Source organism: Podarcis tiliguerta (assembly GCF_965153285.1).
Source record: "Podarcis tiliguerta genome assembly, chromosome: 1".
NCBI classification, from domain to species: domain Eukaryota; kingdom Metazoa; phylum Chordata; class Lepidosauria; order Squamata; family Lacertidae; genus Podarcis; species Podarcis tiliguerta.
The window spans coordinates 102029660-102050265 of NC_139534.1; the positions used below are offsets into that span (position 1 = coordinate 102029660).

Sequence of the window (20606 nt, forward strand, 5' to 3'; positions counted from 1 at the left end):
GTCTCCACTGAGTTCACCCCTGTGTTTAAGCCATCGTTGTGGACATGCAGTTTTCAGTGGCTTTGATGCAACATACTGTGGTTAACAAACTGAATCTGAATATGACTGTCATCAATCTTTCTAGAATTTGTGAATGCTTATGTAGAAATGGTACACAGAACAATAATTATACATACTTTATCAACCTTCTGAGAAAAATACAAAACATTAAACAAAGCCACAAAGACTTGCGAACTACCCAGGCTAAAATGAACTTATAATGTCTAGTTTCAATATTTTTCAAATGCTTAACTCAGTCTTTTAGATAAATTCATGAAGATACCAACAAAAATATCAGTGATATTCACAATACCGAGAGATGCTAGTAGAGTTGTAGATAGAGACAGGGTGCTGGCGTTTTGCACCTGTTTCGCCCTGGCAGTCCAAGTAATAAAAAGGCCGCTGTTCACCCCTGATGGGGCTCTTTAACTGGGGCTTACAGATAGCACACTCCCAAGATAGTTTTTCAGGCTTCTTCAGTGGTCTAATCTCAAAGTCTTGATACGTATATTGATAGTCAATCTTATAGAGAATACTCTTTCTTGACTTAAGCTTAAGAGACTGATTTGCTTAGTTCATTTTAGGCTGGGTAGTTCGCAAGTCTTTGTGGCTTTGTTTAATGTTTTGTATTTTTCTCAGAAGGTTGATAAAGTATGTATAATTATTTTTCTGTGTATATTAATCGCCAATGTGTTGCATGAGTCACACTACTATGTAGAAATGGTAGCTATTAAACTTGCCTATCATATGTTCACCACCACTAGTGGAGGATAGCTATTGTGAGGAATGTTTATGAGGATCTGGCACAAGGGTAAACATGCTTGGGTAAACTGCTTACTCACTGAGTAGCTGAGAAAAAGGAGGATGCTAATAAGGAATAACAGCAGCCTCAAACATGATACATAGTCTCTGTGGCTGTACAACGGCCTCAATTACAAACTGCTATGCTAACATTAGGGATGTGGGTGGCGCTGTGGGTTAAACCACAGAGCCTAGGACTTGCTGATCAGAAGGTCAGCAGTTCGAATCCCCACGACAGGATGAGCTCCCGTTGCTCGGTCCCTGCTCCTGCCAACCTAGCAGTTTGAAAGCACGTCAAAGTGCAAGTAGATAAATAGGTACCACTCTGGCGGGAAAGTAAACGGCGTTTCCGTGCGCTGCTCTGGTTTGCCAGAAGCAGCTTAGTCATGCTGGCCACATGACCCGGAAGCTGTACGCCAGCTCCCTAGGCCAATAAAGCGAGATGAGCACCGCAACCCCAGAGTCGGTCACGACTGGACCTGTTGGTCAGGGGTCCCTTTACCTTTAACCTATGCAACAGTTGGTACACAATCAGAGTTAATGGATGCACACTGGGACATAAAGTCCTATGAGCTTCAGGTTAAGCACAACTAAGTCCGTAACAGTGTTTCAGGTCTCTCATCTGGGTTTTCCTTTAGTGAAACACTCTACATCAAATGTAGGGAACTTTTTCGGTTCCATGGGCCAGATCCTTATCAAGATTGGCCTCATGGGCCAAACTGGATAGGTGTGAGGGGCCTGCCCACCTGTCAATCACATAGTAACATTATGATATCATATGTCTCACATACGGGCAATCCCTGCACACCTCTAGCAGTTGGGCACTGGGGAACCTGCGAAGTGTTTTAAGAGAGTTGCCACACTCCAGCCTGAACCACTCGGGACAGGAGCATGTGGACTGCCTAAAAGCACTTGGCAAAAGCACCCTCTGAAGCAGCTCTGCATTTTTCCTTTAAGTGGATGGCAGGGAGAGGAGACAGAGGCCAGCATTGTCCAGGCTCCTTTGTCCTCTCACTAGTTTAAAGGATGGGGTCCTCCTCATGAGCTGCAGACACCAGTGACATCAGCTGATGAGCGGGTGTGCATGACTTGGGGGGAAAGGGGAAAAGAAACACTTTGAAAATGGGAATGAAAAAAGAAAACCCATGCATTTATCATGAAAAACTTAGAGACAGAACGGGAAAGGAATTTGCACTAAGTGGTACAACTGAAGACATGTGAAAATGAAGACATCAAATTAAACAGAGGGATTCCATTTAGAGAATGAATCTGAACTTTTGGAATGGATGTAGGCACAGAGATGGGTAAAATAGTGGCTGTTGCTGTTCAGTTTAACAATAGTGTCCTACGCTTGGGACAGGGCAGCAAAAGAGGTAAGGACTGAGGGACAGTTCATTAAGAAAAGCACACAACATTCTTGGTAGGAAATTCTTCATGGTTGAGCCCAACTAATACCTGGATATTAAGTCTTGAACTTCACCCAATTGCTGCAACTGTGGGAGTCCAGATTGTTTGGTATTAATGCAATTATAGTATACGTGCATGCTATGAAAGCACTGAGTCAACTAAGGAAAGAAATTACTGCATTTGAGAGATCAATAAGGCTGGGGGGGGGGAAGTGCTTTGGTAATTAATACAAAACTCTGTAACAAGTGACAACAAGCAAGAAAGGGGAGGGGCTTGTTAGAGATTCAGATATGCCTAATTATTAATCAATTTGCTCTCATATCAAATGCTTTCTTAGTTTTAGTGCCAAGAGTCGAATGTCTGGGGAAAAGTAGCTAATAGTTTCATGTGAATAAGAAAATTAGAAGTATGGCACAGCTTTCTGTTTTAGACTGGAGCATTCCAAGATCAATAGTGAAAAGTCAGATATTTATAAATCTCAACTAGCACTGGAAATGTGAGAACAGGTTACATGTTTGTGCCAGGATGGCTAAGCTGCTGGCTGGCTGATTGTAGCATTATATTGTTTTATACTGCCATATATAATGTGAGTGACAGCTTTGAAAAGTTTGGGGAAGTGAAATGAAATGAAATATGTATGCCGGAGATGGGTCTCAGGTTGTCTGGGATCCTTCCAAGGTCGGTTGCCACCTCACAGATATCATACAAGCTGTGTGCAATTAACATCTTAGCTATAGCTCTTTTTGTAACAGGTGTGCTAGAACACAAAGCCAGCTAATTCTGGTTTGAAACACACAGAAACACTTGCTACTAGAAAAGATCTTGCCAGTTTTCCTTACATCCTAGGATGCTATGCTCTAGCCTAGCTCATAAATTTGTTCATTACAGATGTCTTTTGAAACAGAGGTATCTATACAGCATGCCATCAGAAGTAGAGGTAGCCGCACACGTAGTAGGAACTATAGATGCTGTGCTTGCAATGGGTCTATGATGAAATCTACACAAGATTTCAGTTGTATAAGACAAATCCTTATCTGGTACATATATAATGGATCACAGGATCAGTGCATAGTGACCACGTGCTTGGGTATATCTGTAAAAATAATTTGCATCTAACAGTCAAAGGGCAATTACTTCTTCATCTCACACCACACAAGACTGCCTAGACTTACATACAAAAATGTATTACAAGTTGTGACACACCCAAAGCATATGTAGAAAGTTATTTACGTGCATTTGGTCTATTAATTTCCCTTCTGACTTTGTGTAACATCTATGTTCTCTATTACATACCAACTGTTTTTTGTCGCACAATACTTCTGGCCTTTTCTGTTCCTGGAGATCCAGTAGTTGTTGCACTGCGCTGTCTCATTGGGGCTTGTCCAGGCTGATCACGGCTCCAGCCTCTCGAAAACGACTTATCAACTGATGCCTTTTGAAACTCATGCCCAACTCCTGAAAGGTAGAGGGGAGACAGAACATATCAATGATTACATATCTGTCCATCCCACAGAAACCTAGCCAGATGGGAAGGGTATAAATGAAATGAAATAATAATAATTACCAATGGTGATCATTATGTTTTCCACCCAGCTTTAAATTAAGTAACTCAATACATATTACTACCAAAACAGTATTTAAATAATAATTGTATTTTTGGTCTCAACTCAATTCTATATTGGCAGATCTATAATATAAGCAAGCTGTAGAAAACTATCTAAAACATAAAAAGGAATGTTAATCACAATTTATTCTGAGTATCATTCTGGTAAATAAGCAAAGGCTTCCCCATGGAGAATATGTGTGTGTGTGTGTGTGTGTGTGTGTGTGTGTGTGTGTTTTCCATCTTCTTTAATTTAAATCTGACTATTAAAGCCACACCCAATTATACCAACCAGTTATTTAATCTATTGGGAGGAATTCGATGTTGTGCAAAGGCAATCTTTCTATCAGGGCAAGCATTTTGGCTTCCCAGATGGAATGATCTCCCCTCGAGTGTTCTGAGGGTGATCCCACCACTCCAAGCCAATTTCAGGAGTGTAGCTAGAGGAGGGGGAAAAGCCCCATGACATAAGTGGAAGTCCTTGTGCAGAGACTCATTAATTGAAACCTGCATAATGCTCTTCCCTTTCTGTTACAAGCCACCGCTACTACTGTTGTGACTATGCCTGCTATGAGACAACACAAATTGTTACTTTATTTACTACTATTAATCATTCACCTGTGGGCTTCTTGGCACCATCTAAGTTTGGTTCAAATTTTAAAAAAATTGTTAGTATGCCACCTGCGCTTTCAAAGAGCAAAAGACAGTAAGCATCCCCAGTCTGGCATATGCAGCAGCAACAGCAACATCATGTTAAGAAATAAAATATAAAAATATAAAAATTCCTTCCAGTAGCACCTTAGAGACCAACTAAGTTAGTTATTGGTATGAGCTTTCGTGTGCATGCACACGTCTTCAGATCTAGTTGGTCTCTAAGGGGCTACTGGAAGGAATTTTTTTATTTTATTTATTTTGTTTTGTTTCAACTACAGCAGACCAACACGGCTACCACCTGTAACTATAATCATGTTAAGGGTGCTCGCTTATGAGTAGGTCTGCAGGTGGCAAAGGTTCCAGCCTCACACTCAAAACAGAACACTTTCCTGGCACCAGGACTATTTTAATCGTTTACTAAGAGCAGATTTGCTGCCCAAGGAGGACTCCACATCAAGTGGTAAACTGCAGTCCTGTCTTGTAGACTATTTATTTCCTGAGTATATGAGCCTGCTGCTTCGCCCAAGTATATTTTCAGAAACAGACCCAATGCTCCTCAGAATTTCAGACTTTGTGACATTATGGGCAACTTCCACTTTAATGAGGGATTTATTTGCCTGTAGCCAAACCAGAAACTGAAGCCATAATCAGCAACTGCACTGGATGTGGGGCAAATGTGCACTAACTTTTCAAAAGAATGATTCATCTGGATTTTAAAAAATGAACTGAAGGGTCATAAAACTGGCCTTCAAGCATGATTACTATACCACACCCTAATGTAGTTTGTACTTAAATGTAAGCATTGTTAAGGATAGTTCAGTATCTCTCCCACACATATTTTTAAAGGATGCATGCAGTTTCAACCTCACCTCTTACGCAATGATCATTTGTATATACTTCCTTTCATACAAGACATTAACAGACATTTTTTAATTAGATTAGCTTCTGAAGCCTGTCTGCCTTACCTTTGCCTTTATGTTTCTTTTGTTTCTGTTCACTTAGTTTATCCAGTGGGAGGTCACTGAGATCCAAGCTGTATAAGTTTCTAGCTAATACTTTTGTTAGAGTCTCCATAGTCAGGGACCACTCTGTGGCCAGCTCTTCCCAATAAGTCAATGATGACAATACTGACAAAAGGTCATCCCAAAGTTCTCGGGAGATGTACACATTTAGATTTGCCTTGATCCAAGCTACTATGAGAGTCTACAAACAAACACGCAGATAGTGAATATAGTAATATTTATCACATGGCAACATAAGAGAGTTAGGGAACTCAAATCATTCAAAGACACAATAAAAATATAAGAGAGCAGCATAGCTACGTTAACTGTGGAGAATACATTTTAACTAAAGTGTTTATTTTCACTCCTTTCTTTGTTAACAACTGGATGGGCCTTGGGGGATTTAAACTAAGTTGTAAGAAACAGCCTCAATCAATTAGAACCAAGGAACAGATATAGGACCAGATGTTTCAGTCAGCCTTATGTTGTGCTGGCCTTAAATTCTAAATGGAACATTCAGCCACAAGCAACTTCATTCAATAAAAATGTCCCCATCTGCCACAGTACATCTGACATTACTTTTTACATGTATTTTCTTAAAATATATATATTTTTTATTGCTTTGTCCACCCCCCGAAAAGAAATATAACAAAAGAAAACAAAGAATAGAAAATGTAAACCACAAAGCGTCAGAGCCTGGAAGGACAAAAGCACAAAAATAAATTCAAAGAAATGATGAAGTATATCTCTTTTTCTTCGCTTTTACTGTTTGTTTGTGTGTTTTTGTTTTTTCATTCTGTATGGTTTTGTCTTAAAAAAGAACTTAATAAAAAGAAAAAAGAAATGATGAAGTATAAACTCATATAATGGTTCCCCTACCATTAATAGAGATATATAAAAATAAAGGATTTTCCACCTGCAAGTTCTGTCATTATTGGGATTAAAGGTTGCACACTGTCTTAAATGAGCCCCCGTGTATTTTCATGTAGAAATATTTACTCCAAGTTCATTACATTCCTGCCCTTAGTCACCAAAGCACATTAACAAAGTGATCTGATTGAGAATCCACTTCATATGCAAGACTGATCCATTTTCATTGTATTATTTATGAGCAGAGTTTACTAAAGTTATCCAAACAGGATTTTAAGAAGCTTCACAACTTATCACCACTATAGGTGACCTAACCTCATATATTAGAAGCACTTTATCACCTAATTTAAAGAGACAAACATGTGTGTAAGAAAAATCTGATTGCTACTTCTATTAGGTTTAAACTGCATTAGGAGTGGAGAAATGGTGATGAGGAGGAGTTACTTATCCCTTTCTCTACCCTTGAGTTTCTGCTGTATCTGATTTCAGAAATGTATTTACTTTTAAAAACAAGTGTCCTAATCCTTGTGGGAGAAAACAGCCAGGAAGAAAGAGCTACAGCAGAAAAATAATAGAAGAGATAAGCACCCTTATCCCTCCCATGTCTCTGCTCTAAATCATCTCTTCCCAAATCTAAATTTCCCTTTCAAAAGTAGCCATAAAGCTTCTGTTACACACACACGTGTGTGTGTAACTTACTGTTCTGCCATAACACCACATATTCTCTCCCTTCCTATTTCTATTTGGATGTTACCAATTCCTCATCTTTCTAGAACAGCTTTAAATGTCAGACTCAGGATGTAAGATGTGTTTACCTTGCACATCCGTCTCCTTCACTTACACTGATAGTGACTCTCAAGAATCACATTAGTAGTCCAAATCTCCACGGATCACATAATATATTTTGCAAAAATAATAAGCTAAGGATACATACAGGGAGAAATGCAGCCTTAGCTGCATGAAATCCTCAAGTTATTACTAGTACAAAATCAATGCAATGTTCAAAGTGGGGTGTCTGTATATTTAGTAGTGATTCTTACGTGCAACTGAACTTCACATGCATAATGATTTATTGTCTGGTTTGTAATTTATGGCATTTAAAAAAAAAATATTATATGCATCTTGAAAGAGCTTGCACTCTAAGGTGGCTTATGAAAATGTAAGTAAGTAAACAGGTATCTCATCTGAGTGCAGTGCTGAGTGAAAGTCACCTTAGGTGAGCTGAACGCAACCTGATAAGACTCAGAACAATAATAAAATTAATATTTATTCATTTGCCTGGAAAAGAGGTCCAGCAAGCCTTCCTGCTAATGTTGAATTCTTTCTTCCTTGATACTGTAGAAAAATTTGAGATGGTATTTTCAGTACCGATTCTGTGACCCTGAGAAGCACAAGCAGCATCTGTTCCCTGAAAAGCAACGTAAGACTCTGTATAATATGTGGACTCATATACATTTTACTTAAGCATCTCAAGCACCTTTTAGCATTATTCATGAGAAGCACTTCGGTGGCAAAGGCAGTCTTTTAACTGATCCCTCTGAACTTATGGCCTTTACCATTTGTTGCTACTTTCCTCCTGACATCTTACTCAAACCAGATCCAGTGAAACGGAAGTCAAAGAGGATTCTGGAAATGTATTTCACCCTCAGTCTCCTGGCATCCACAGAAAGACAGTGAAGGAACTTGAGACATGCCGCTATGCAGCTGCATTGACTATATGGAGGTTATTAATTCACGATCATTATGAACTAAGTTTCCAGCTTCTTTCACTTTCTATGCAGGGCGGGGGGACTTAACTCAAACAATGCTGACTTTGCACTTAGGAGGTATTACTTAATAGTTACATTATGTATTCATCCTATTTGCATCTCAATGCCCTTCCTCCAAACCAACTCATAATGACATACATGACACACATTTTGGCCTTACAAGGAAGAATACCGCAGAGAACCGTTGAGAACAAGTAATTTGCTGAAGACCATCAAGTAAGCTTCCTGGCCATGGAGAGATAACCCATATATATTACTTGAAGGAATAATAATAAACCAGTGTAACCCCTTTATAAAAAACAAACACTTTACCAAGTCTTCTTGTCCATGGTTACTTGCACTACCATGTAACGGTAGATATTAAGAATGCGTTTACACATATCCGTATGTTCATCCAGCAGTGTTTTAATCTCATTTGCTGGCTCAAGAAGAAATATATTTGAAGAATTTGTTATGAAAACCTGTGATTAAAGGGAAATAAGAACCATTATTTTGAGAATTCAGCTAAACTTGGCTGCACTGATTAATCATATTACCACTGCAGAAGAACTGGGATGTCATCAGGGTTAGTTGAATAAAGTCTAATTTGGCATACTTTAATGAGTGGAAAAACACTTCAAACACAAGTACAAATCACAGGGTTGTGGTTTTGTTTTTTTACATTTTAGAAGCTCAGAATGGGGCCCTGAAAGATACTCAAATGTCTCTGCATATATTCCATAAAGTGATACTTAACATAAATGCAAACATTAGATTTAATTTAAAATTGTCTGAAACTTGCCGAGAAAAATGTAAGTGGTTTCAACACCTGCTTGCTATCACAGTTGGAATAAAATGCATTGAAGAACATTTAGACTTACTAGGCACTCAAAGTTAGAGCCAACAGAATACAATGGAACATGCCCAAGTGATCCTAAAATTATACTCTGCCCAAGTGATCCTAAAATTATACTCTGATCCAGAAACAGAGGTTATAACTTCATTTAGATAGATATTCCTAACAAATGACTACTGCAAATTGTAAACAGAGCTGAACAGAAATGCAATAAATCAGTCATACACAATAAAACATGACATGAACTAAAGTGAAATCTTTAGGTTTATGAAACATTGCACTAAATTGGCATTGGGTAGACACTATCAACTAACCTAATCTAGTCATCTAAATTGTTAGTAAGTGGCAACAATTATTTAAATGTTTCATAAAGTCAAAGATTTTACTTCATTTCTAGTTGTGGTTGATTTTCTGTGACATCTGAGTAATTGCATTTATATATTATGCTATTACGAGAGTTGCCAGCCTTGAGACTGCCTTGATATGGACTGTGGCCCATTCAACTTATTTATTATTTGCAGTTTTCCATCTCCCTCCTCCTAATCTAATTACCATCCTGTCCTTTTATGGACAAAAACATAAATCCTCTGTGAATCTAGAGGATTTTGTCAGTTTTCCTTTCATGACAGGCTGGGGGTCTTTTTGGGTGGTGGTGGGGAGTGTTTTTTTGTGAGATGTGCAGGATGTTGCTGCCATAAGAGGAAGCTGCACAGTTCAAGTGCACAACATATACATTCCCTCTGAAATCTAGTCAATAGGATTACATTTTCATGTATGGCTTAATATAGACTGGTTTGGATTCACCAGCAACATCCTAGAAACCACAATGCATTTTGATACATGTGTGAAAACTTATGGATATGAGAACTTCAGTGGAACAAAATATCAAGTGGAAAACAGTGTTTTATTAACTCAATAAACCAACTTTGCTAAGAATGGAAATAATGTATAGGATTATACTGTTAGCACTGCAACATACGTTCATTTATATTTATATTCAGAAGAAAATATTACGCAAAGGTTACAGGGCATGCAACAGTATATATATTTGGAAAATGTTCACTGTGAGATGGAAAAATGAAATGAGAATATATCCCTTACCTGCAGTACTGCTTGGACCCCGGCTCGTATGCCTTGTTCTATGACATCCAAGTCAGCTATTTTATGGGGAATCTCCTGATAACAACCATTTTTTGTCCAGCTTGGATTTCGAACAGGACCAGAATTACCCATGATTTCCTAAAACATACAGGAGGGAATTTTTTATTTCCAATTTCCCATAGATATGGTTTCAGTCTCACACATTAACCCAGCTTGATGAGGCATGGCATACAGAAAGGGTGCTGCACATGTGGTTCTCCTTCCCAATAATAACGCTGAAGGGCAGCTTGTGCAGCTCTTGAAAAAGCCTAAGGACCAGCTATTCGGAGGGGCAGCAGGAAGCTGAATTATGTTCCGCCTTCCCTTCTGCTCCTCTACCAAGCAATTGGTAGAATGGAACAATGGGTACTTACCATGAATGAACCTTTCCTAGCAGAAATTTAGGCACACAATTTTCTGCCTAGAGCAAGTGGGAGGGCCTGCTTAACCCATACTAGGATGGCTCATATTCTGCTTGGAAATTTTCAGCTTTTGCTTTTAAAAAATTCACAGTTCCGCATTCTCTCTGTTCAAACTGAGCCAAAAATGAGAATACTCTCATTTCTCCTCTCTCTCTTTATTTTTTTGAAGGCATTACATTCTTCATCCTTTGGAAACACTTTATTTTATTATAAGGTGGAACAACACTTCCACTAACTCCAGTTGGAGTATCTGCGTTTAATCCAAGTGTCAGCACAGCTACCCTACAGATCTCTTCTAGACAAGTGGTGAGCAGCTTATGGGTAGGATATTTAGATCTGGGTTCTCATTCCTGTTTTAAAGCCTGAACTTCCTTCTCTACTAATCTTCTGACCTAGCAGTTTAGAAGGTTGGTTTCCCCCTTCTGTGGGCTTCAGGTTTTGATTACTTGCCACCTCTTTTTTCTTATGGTTGCAGAAGTCAGTTCCCACTGACGCGTGGGTTGTCTCTTTCCAGGAAGTCTCGTAACCTTTACTACTGCTATTGCTGCAATCCTTAAACTCCCAGCAATCCTTAAACTCCCAGCAATCATTTTCCAGATGATGAAGAATGCCATATAAACACCACGAGAGAGAAAAGCCAGATTCAAGTAAATTGTTATGGTGCAGCTTGATTCCCAACAAAAGGAAGAAGGTGAAAGTGCACTTAATACTGACAAAGCATTAAAAAGTAACATCTGTTTAGAAAGCCCAAACCAAAAAGTGTTTGATGGAATATCATTTGATATGTCCTAGTATATTTAAGTCAAAGCAAATATGATTGACACTAGACTGTTTTAAGTCTACATCTTATTGTTCACTAATCTCTTTCCCAAAATCTGTAATGTAAGAAAATGCTGCTGTGTGGAGATATGGGAAGTACATTTGCTACTTTGTAAAAATAGAAACTGAACAACTTGAAGAAATTCTGATATGTTTACCTCCTCCCTTTCTTTTCCCTTTTCTGATGAATTATGTTCTGTAATATTTTCATCACAGTCTATACTTGATGACACAACTTCTTCTGGTTCTTTCATAAATAAAGGTTTCTCTTCTTGTTGGATCCACTCCTGATACACTTTTACCACCTTCCTCATAGCTGCTGCTTCACATATTGGCAGTAAAAATGCCTAGTAGAGGGGGGAAAGCTCATAGCATTTATCACGGAACATTAGTGCCCCCTACAACAATTCTAGCATTCATGTACTTCATCTTAAAGAATTGATTTAAAAGCTACCCAACTGGTTTTCATGTTAAAGTATTTTTTACTACCTGAATAGATATATGGACAAATATATAGAGAAGAAATACAGTGCACAAAAATATAAAAAGAAGAAAATATACTATTTCCATATCCATTTACCAACAGCAATAGATAGAAAACTGTACTATATAAAATGGCTAGGTCCTTTGGAAGACTTAATAGTTCAACAAAACGTCATCAAAATATCAGCTGGTGTTAACAATGCTGGTCTGCATCTATTCCAAAATTGTACAAATGGAATCCAGCTCTTGTGAAAAGTTTCTTTCAAGGCATTTCTCATTTTTTAAAGGACGTACTATAGACAAATTTGGTTTGAACAAATACAGGACTTTCAAATGAACATCTGGAAGGGCAGCCAAGGGCAAGGAAGGAAAAACACAAAGAACAAAAACATGTGAGTTCAAGTGTATAGAACATAGAGAGTTGTAAACATGGGCTGCTACCCAGTCTGCCAACAGGCCCTTTTTGTAGAGGTTGCTAGGAATCGTAAGAGCAATGGAAGTCAGGTGAGTTTAACTGACAATTAGCAAGACCAAACTGCAGATGCTTGACACTTTCACATTAATCTATGCCAAGCTACGTGCAAATATTTATCAGCAATATCTGAAAAACGATGATGGTGCACACAGGGGAGAGCATTTCTTTAAATAAAATCAGAAGTAAACTTGTAAATAGACAAATACCTAGTGGGTTATGACAACTACTAATTCTCTCTGGATGAGTATGATAGAGAGGTTTATGCATGTTTTTTCAGAAATAGAGGAATTATTTACCTGACGAAAGATTTCTGTAAGAAAATTAACGTTACTTCTCTTTGAAGAAAACACTTTGCGAACTATTTCAATGTCCGTTAGATGTTCTTCATCAATACTGCAAAGACTGGAGGAACTGGGTTCTCTTTCAGTTAGTGTGCTTGTGTTGGAATGAGACTGTTCTGGCTCTGCATTTCTATCAGGTCTGTCAGTACTGTCATTTTTGCTGTCTTCTCTAGATACCAGGCTAGCAGCTGCTCTCTGAAACCAGAAATGAAAATATATTTATGACAGCCTGACCTTCTAGGTTAAATGGTTCTACTGCGATAAAGTACTGCTGAGAGGTGGTGTGGTGTACTGGCTAAAGTATGAAAATAAGAAGTTTAATGTCTCCCCAAACAATAATTGCAATGGATTATTGCAATGTGCTCTACGTGGAGCTGCCCTTGGGCCTGATCTGGAAGTTCCAGGGGCAGCAGAATGCAGTGGCTAGACTGCTGGAGGGGAAAGATAGCTGACAGCATTAAAATATCTACACTGGCTGCCCATATGCTATCAAGCCTGTTTCAAGCCTCTTGAGTTGGTATACAAGGTTCTCTACAACTTGAGTTCAGGATACCTTAAGGACCACCTGAGCTCTTACATCACCGAGATCATCCAGAAGAGCAATGGTGTCAACCAGAAGTTGGACAACGGAACATTGTTCCAGTAGAGATTTGGCATGCATCCAGGATTTGACTTTCAGGGACCTCTTGAAGACTTTTTATACTGATAGGCCTATGAAGCTGTTTACAGTTTTCTTGAGTTGCCAGTCTTCTTAGTGATGGTTCTGTACTGCTTCTAACAGCTTAACAAATATTTTTATATTGCTGTACACAGCCCTGATGTTTGAGAGCATGTTATATTATTGTTTGTACAAAGGAATAAATAAATAAACTGTACTGCAATGACTAAAGTGTAGGAGGCATGATTTGAAATCAAGTGTGAATACACGAGGGATGTGTGTGCTTAAAGCAAAGCCAGAATCTATTCAGCCACGAAGCTGACCAAATGACCTTGGACTTATCATGCTTGGTTTAGTCTACCTCACATGGTTGTGAGGAGAACCAAGAGCTCCTTCAAAGGAGAGTGGGATAAATGTGAATAAGTAAAATAGTAGGATCTGTCTCATTCCTATTCAGTCCCACCCAAATCACCTTTTTGGCTCTACCTGAATATTCTTTGGCACAGTTTCACCCTCCATTCCAGGAATCTGAGGTCCTGTGTGAGGTTTTGGCTCAAGCCAGAAAGACACCAACCATCGGATGACAATAACCCGGGCCTTAAGGAAGGGTTCCTTTGTGCAATATATTGCTTCATTGGTTTCAGCATCTTTCTTTATCATTACATAATGTGGCTTTGGTCTCGTCTGCGGTATCTCTATAGAGAAGAAAACAATTTCTAAATAATAAGGGGATAGAAAGCATCCAATCAAAGCCAATATACCCATTTCAGATTTCTGGGTACATAAAAAAAAGTGATGATGAAGGAATTTTAATTAAAAAGTAGTTAGCCACTATACAACTAGATAGGAGTTACACCAGGCATTACTAAGATGTAATACATTTTGCAATGAAACCCATCCAAACAAATCAATTCTCTCTCTCTCTCTATATATATATATCTATATGAGAGAGAGAAAGATATTACATGGAGTTTGCCTCAAAAGTTTGAAACAGTACATAAAAGTTACAGAAATTTAATTGTACAAGAGCAAATAATTTCAAATGCCATGCTTCCACACACCCCCCCCCCAATATAAAGTATGGCTATAAATGTTTCACATTAATTTCAAACAGTATTATTAAACACTATATTATTAAAGAGTGAGACTTTAAACAGTTAGGAAAATATAGCAAAGCAAACTAAAGCTGAAACTCTTTATGCACACTTACTTAGAAATAATCTGTTGAAATCAAGAGAACTTACTTCCAAGTAAATGTGCTGAGGTTCAGGGCCTAATATAGCAGCCTTAAATTTCCTCAGGATTAAACTCATTTTATTAGAATGTAGTCATATGTATGTGCTAAGATGTTGCTGAATATTGATCAACTTGCCACAAGAGGGCCACCACTTAGGAAAGCAGCTGCGTACATGATTAACAGTCTAGGTACTTCTGGGATCTCTAGCATAGTCCAGTGTAATAAAGCTGGGTAGTGGAGTAGATATGGATTCTATCACTTTCTACCTTGTACAAAGAAAACCACAATTACAAATACTACGCAGACAAAGAAGAGTTTACCCAAAGATAGGCAAAAATGGCTAAGTTTAAGAATTATTGTTCTAAACACGAGAGACAAATTTAGCACCAGCATTACTGAAATCAAGGGTTGCACCTGATGAAGTATTCCTGTTTGTGTGAGAACTTCCGCTTTTGTAACAAATTTCCAATCCCTCTCGTCCCCCAGTATACTCCCCAAATGTGTTCTGGTTTCTCTGCAACCCTCAGCAGATGTGCAGGGTAACATGCAGGCACATGAGAAAAGGAAGGGGCAGAAACGGGATAACTTTGCTGGATACAACCCAAAGTTTACTGCAGTCTACAACAAAGTGGGCCAGATTAAGATGAATAGTTGTACTAGCAGGAGCCAGAGCAACAAGTCCTATTAGTATAAAGGGGCTTTCGACCTCTCCTTCATCTGCATTCCACACCCCCCCCCATGGCTTTGAGGGTCCAGGACAAAATCCACAACAGCGTACAGGAGGAGGAGAGGGGAGACTGTTGCATCTGGCAAGCAGAGATGCTTGTGCTAACGGAACAATCGTAATATTGCAGCATTGAATTCCTCTCAATGCAAAGAAAGTGACATTTGTATTCAAAAGATGCTTAAGAATGGGTCACTAAACCAGCTAAAGTTTTTCCATTCAAATCCTAGTAAGAATACAGATACAGGATGGTAGAGCTGCTAGTTTAGGTATAGGCAAAGCTAGGCATAGGCTTTCTGCAACATTACCATTATGTAAGACCTGATCCTACAGAAGAAGAGCACAGTACTGTGCCCCTGTGTCATACATCTTATTACAAATGGTGAAGGCTTCTAAGAGATACTGAAATAATGCTTACCAAGTACAGGGTTATACAAGCTGCTCTCCTTACACATGTTTGGGAAAATATAAGGCAAGTAGTATTTCTTAAAGTGTGAAAATAAGAATGAAAATCCCTTTTCTTGGTTTTCTTTGTTCTTCCATTCCAGGCTTTTGACCTACAAAAATGAATTTTAGATTATTTTACAGGTATTCTGGAGGCAAAAAGAGTGTAGCAGTGCATCCCAATGTAACAGGTATGTGGAATCAATATTATTTATATTCAACTACCCGTTCTCCATCAGTTTCTCTCTCTGCATGTTAATGTGTTCCTATTTAAAACTGTGCAGAAATAGTGCAGTAATTATAATTTCATTTTTGCCCAGCTTCCAGATCCTTCACTGTACAAGATTTTAGCATGTGTCTCTTGATATGACTGAGTTGCATGCAAGATGGAACAGAGGAATTGATACTCTGCTGCCACTACATTTTTTCTGAAACAGAAGAGAGGAGCCAAGGGAGAAACAGCTAGAAGGAGACAAGGGAAGCAGCTTCTGCACCCCATACACTCACCTTCCTTTTTATTACCTGCTGCAAGGACGAAAACATGAACTGAAAAGACATAGAAAACTGCACTGTACTCTCATATCTACCCTTCAGTACTGGAGAGTAAATAAGGAAAAAAGGAGGAGACAGCAAAGCTCGCTTTGTGCCAGATTCACCCATAGAAACTATGAGGAAGACACTGGGAGAGACATTTATGTGCATTAAAATACTCTAACAGGGAAGTAAGGATCATTAGTTCTTGAAGTGTTTTAAGTTAATATAACAATATATCCACTGTAAGTGGTTCTGAGACATTAAGGTAAACATAATAAGTTGGATCCAAAGTTGCAAAGAACAGAAATGTGCAAAATGGGTGCTCACACAAGATGGAAGGAAAATTTTAAATTATTCCCTTTCCCCCCTGTAACTCCCTAAGAACCAACTCCCTAGAACAGTGTGGGATGTGATCTGGGGATGCAGAAGAGATGAGGAATCAGCAAATACTACTACTACTACTACTACTACTACTAATAATAATAATAATAAAATTCTCCCCTGACTTCCACCAGTTGAAAAATCTAGTTTGCAGAACAGGCGCCTCTGGTGGATCCAACCCTTTTGGGGATGGAAAGAGCTCTTCTGTTCTCAGAACAGCAGCTGCAAACTTATACATATACTAAACTTAAAGCATCCCCGCCCCCCGCGATTAGGCTGTTAAAATGGCATTAAACAGATGACCATTATTCAGCAAGAGAAAGAAATTGGAATGGAGTGGATCTCCTGCAGTCGACAATAATAAAATTACATATTAGTTAGAAAAACAGTTCTTCAAGTAAATGCAGGCAACAGAACATACCTGAATTACTATGTATTTCAAAAGTGCTTCTAAAAAATAGCTTGTTAGATCGTCCTGTCCTTTATCTCCTGATTGTGGGGGGACAAGTGGAGTGATTTCTTCTACAGTCACTTGTGCTGCTCAAATAATAAATATTCAGGTTGTTAGGTTGGGTATGTTACAGTGTATACTGTGCATGTCTTAAATTCAAATAAATAAAATGAATACATTATGAAAGCTAATGCATGATTGTTCTCAGTTCATAAGCACATAGCTTCCTTTGTTTAAAGCAGGGAGCATTCTAACAGTGAACACAAAACTATGCATAGAAGAACAATAAAGGAATACCGTTTCTATCTTAAGGAACTATTTTAACACTGTGCTCAACTATGAATCAACCAACCTTCTGGGATAGGAATGAATTGCAACATAGCATCCATTATGTAGATATGTGCATGTCACTTCTAGCAATCCCGCCTTCCCCCAAAGCTCCAGGCATTGAGTTACTTCTGATTCAGGTAGAAATAACTTATAAACCAGGAGTTCAGCAAGGGCTGGATCATCAAAAAGGACGTGCTCCCTCCTTCTACCTAATGGCTAACACACTGCAGTTTGGGGACACACAAGGAAGCAGGTGGAAAAGAGGATCCACTAAGTTCAATGGTAATTCCTTCCAAGGGTGCAGAATCACAAGTGAAAGATTGCAATATGCTCTCCATCTCAGTCACTAAACTCAATTTCAAACTCAGAAAGCCTTACTTCTGGGTAAATATGCTTAGGACTGCATTACTAATGACAAGGGTTGTGGGGTGTGTGTAAGGAAAGGATAGTAGTTCTGGTGGGGGACACATCATGCTCCTTCTGGGGTATTGTGTACAACTTCCGTCCCCACTCTCCACTCAGCTTTCACCTGTGGCTCCTAGAAGCTGTCAGCATGTGACAGCGGCCACACCCCGGGAACAGCTTTGACTGGCTGGTTAAACCAGGTGAGGGTAGCTGATGGGTCTCAAACCCTCGGTGAGCTAGGGACTTCCCCTGCGTGTGAAGACAGCCTCCGGCGGATTGAACAACGGTCAAGAAGGCAGTTTCTGCACATGCTGTAGAGGGAAGTGAGGGGCAGATGGGGCTCATCAACGTGGGAAGGTAGCCCATCCAGGAGAAGGAAAGCTCTGATCCTAAACCTCCACTTATTGTGCGACATCTTCAGGAGAAGTAAAGGCTAAGGAGCAAACCCTACACAAATCTGGAATGGCGTTCCTAAGATGCTTGGATGGTGCCTTGTACACCTCCTTCTGGCAACTCCTGCAGCCAAGCTGGTGTCAAAGTATTGCTCTGCTTTCTTTGGGCCACACCAGCGAGGCCAAAGGCTTGTTGTCTGGGCAGCCCAGGACGTCCATACACCCCCCCGGGGGGGGGGAGTCACTTCTGTGCTGCTAACACAGTGGTTTGATTTCACCCCGGAGGCATACTCTACTGTCTTTTGAGACAGTCATGTGCCAACAACTAATCACAAATATACTGTATGCATATGACCATTACATACTTACTTTCTTGAACACTGAGCACAGGATTAATGAGATTATCTAGTGTTCGAGGCCCGTGTTCAGACTGCGGTGATGGAAATCCAGGAATTAAACAAGAAAACATACATAGCTGTTCTTTACTACAATTATTTTGAAGTGCTTGCAACCACAAGAGGAAGAGACGTACACCTTCACGACGAATCTTGAAGAACAAGGTGATAAAAGGTTTTAATTTCACATTTACAGGCTAAATTTACAATTTCAACAGTTACCTGAACTCAGTGCTGATACAACTCTTAGATTAATCCAATTACAATCAATGAGACACCTTTAAATAGCTTTCTAAAGATTTGGCCCAACATTAGAAATACTATTTACCTCCCTCCCCTTCTTCGACGAAGAAAAAACAAGAAGGTTATCAGTCATACCTTTAAAGAATTCCCTGTGTGAAGTAATTTCTTTAAAATTAATCCTGAAAAGAAAAACCACACATTCAGTATTTGTTGTTTCATTGCCATGTTAATGTGTGAGAGCCCTCGGTCGGACTTAATAAAGTCTTCATAACAAGTCCTTGGCAAACTCTTGATTATTCTTGGTGAGTCTTCAAGCCCTCTGGCAACAAGGTTAATGCCAGAAGTGAGAAAAGTCCACCTTCTCTATCCATTTAATAAAACTGGACCTATACTTTTCTCCATACAAACAATAAAAAAATTCCAATTATCACATTCAGCAAAAGTAATAGCTAGTTTGCAATCAAAAAATTAAAGAAGACACTGCAGCGTTGGATGGATTCTGTGGGAGTACAAAACATGCATAATTCATGTTGTTTATAATTTAAAGTATATGTATGTTAATTATATTTTAATTTCAATTCCAATCATGAATTTCCCATCCATTAATGAATTCATTGTGCCTTTGTAACACGCTATGCAGAGGCATTAAACATGACTAATATATGCAGCATTTGCCAGCAATTTTACATACTAATGTGTGCATGAGTTGGCAAAGTAGCAAATGCATGGAATTTTCCTTAACTTATCTTAATCAGTGACAAAACAAAAGAAACATTTTGAATTGGGTACGCTAAGCCCCAGATGGCCAACTTCTGTATTGCGGCTCTGTTTCTCATGTGGATCAGATGTGCATTTTGCCCCAAAAACTAGGCCCTCCCCACCCACCCAAATGTCCACATTTCTGTTGCAGTCAGGGAGGATAAGCCCTCAGGCACAGCGCAGCATTAGATATAAAATCCAAAATGAGATGTTTTACATTACTAATTTTACAAGAGATGTGAGATATCTCTAATTCTTGGAACATGCAAATATTTTTTCCCCCTACAACTGAAACACAGTGATCAAACTTTTTTAATCAGACCCTAATTAAAGTTTATCAGAATGCCAGGGGCTAGGTAATTTTACTTTGAGGTCTGGTCTAGCTCCCAGGCCATCAATTCAGCCACTCCTCCCCTTCAATCCATGACATTTATATTTTTCTCTCCAAGAGCACTAATTAGACGTGACAGCAGATAACACTGTATAAAGCAGTGTTAGCATTTGTTTGATGCTTGAGAATACTGATTGCATTAATAAAAATGATAGTGCCATTACCATATTACCAATACATACCAATACTGTGAAACTGCCATCTTTGATGAATTCTTTCTGGAAGAAGTTGTAAAATTTTCTACAAAAGCAGAAGTCAATAAATACATAGAACAATCATTAGGGCACAATGGCTGCTATCAGGCATCATGTACTTATTTTTTAAAAAATGTTTATTTAGCTTCATTGAACTAAAATCTCTAAGAGGATTACAAAATAAAAACAAAATATTAAAATTATCAATAAAAGACTTTTAGAAACAGGTATTTTAAAACTTTCAAAGATAATAAACTTCAGAAGACCACCATCACTAGAAGTGAAAACAAAATAATCTACTGTGACAAGAAGGTTAACAAAGTGTTTAAAATATAAATATTTTTTTAAATTATTTTTTATTAAGTTTTCCATTTTTTCCAATATTACATCATAACAAATAACATACTTC

The 20606-nt window shown here is 38.7% G+C and overlaps 1 protein-coding gene across 21 annotated transcripts in view; it reads right to left on the reverse strand.

Moving 5' to 3' along the window:
• Nucleotides 1–20606, reverse strand: part of RALGAPA1 (Ral GTPase activating protein catalytic subunit alpha 1) — a 123143-nt gene that overhangs the window by 83426 nt on the left and 19111 nt on the right. For all 21 annotated transcript variants that reach the window (XR_014514050.1, XR_014514051.1, XM_083451545.1 and 18 more), the window contains exons 4-16: nucleotides 20186–20243; nucleotides 18989–19032; nucleotides 18585–18762; nucleotides 17059–17174; nucleotides 15697–15835; nucleotides 13804–14012; nucleotides 12615–12854; nucleotides 11519–11707; nucleotides 10081–10218; nucleotides 8457–8605; nucleotides 7654–7783; nucleotides 5470–5707; nucleotides 3541–3702 (exon numbers count right to left, since the gene is read on the reverse strand). Coding sequence is in view for 19 of the 21 variants with exons in the window: in XM_083451545.1 (XP_083307671.1) it covers nucleotides 3541–3702; nucleotides 5470–5707; nucleotides 7654–7783; nucleotides 8457–8605; nucleotides 10081–10218; nucleotides 11519–11707; nucleotides 12615–12854; nucleotides 13804–14012; nucleotides 15697–15835; nucleotides 17059–17174; nucleotides 18585–18762; nucleotides 18989–19032; nucleotides 20186–20243 (1990 nt within the window). In the remaining 2 variants the exon portion in view is untranslated. The remainder of the gene's footprint in view (nucleotides 1–3540; nucleotides 3703–5469; nucleotides 5708–7653; nucleotides 7784–8456; nucleotides 8606–10080; nucleotides 10219–11518; nucleotides 11708–12614; nucleotides 12855–13803; nucleotides 14013–15696; nucleotides 15836–17058; nucleotides 17175–18584; nucleotides 18763–18988; nucleotides 19033–20185; nucleotides 20244–20606) is intronic.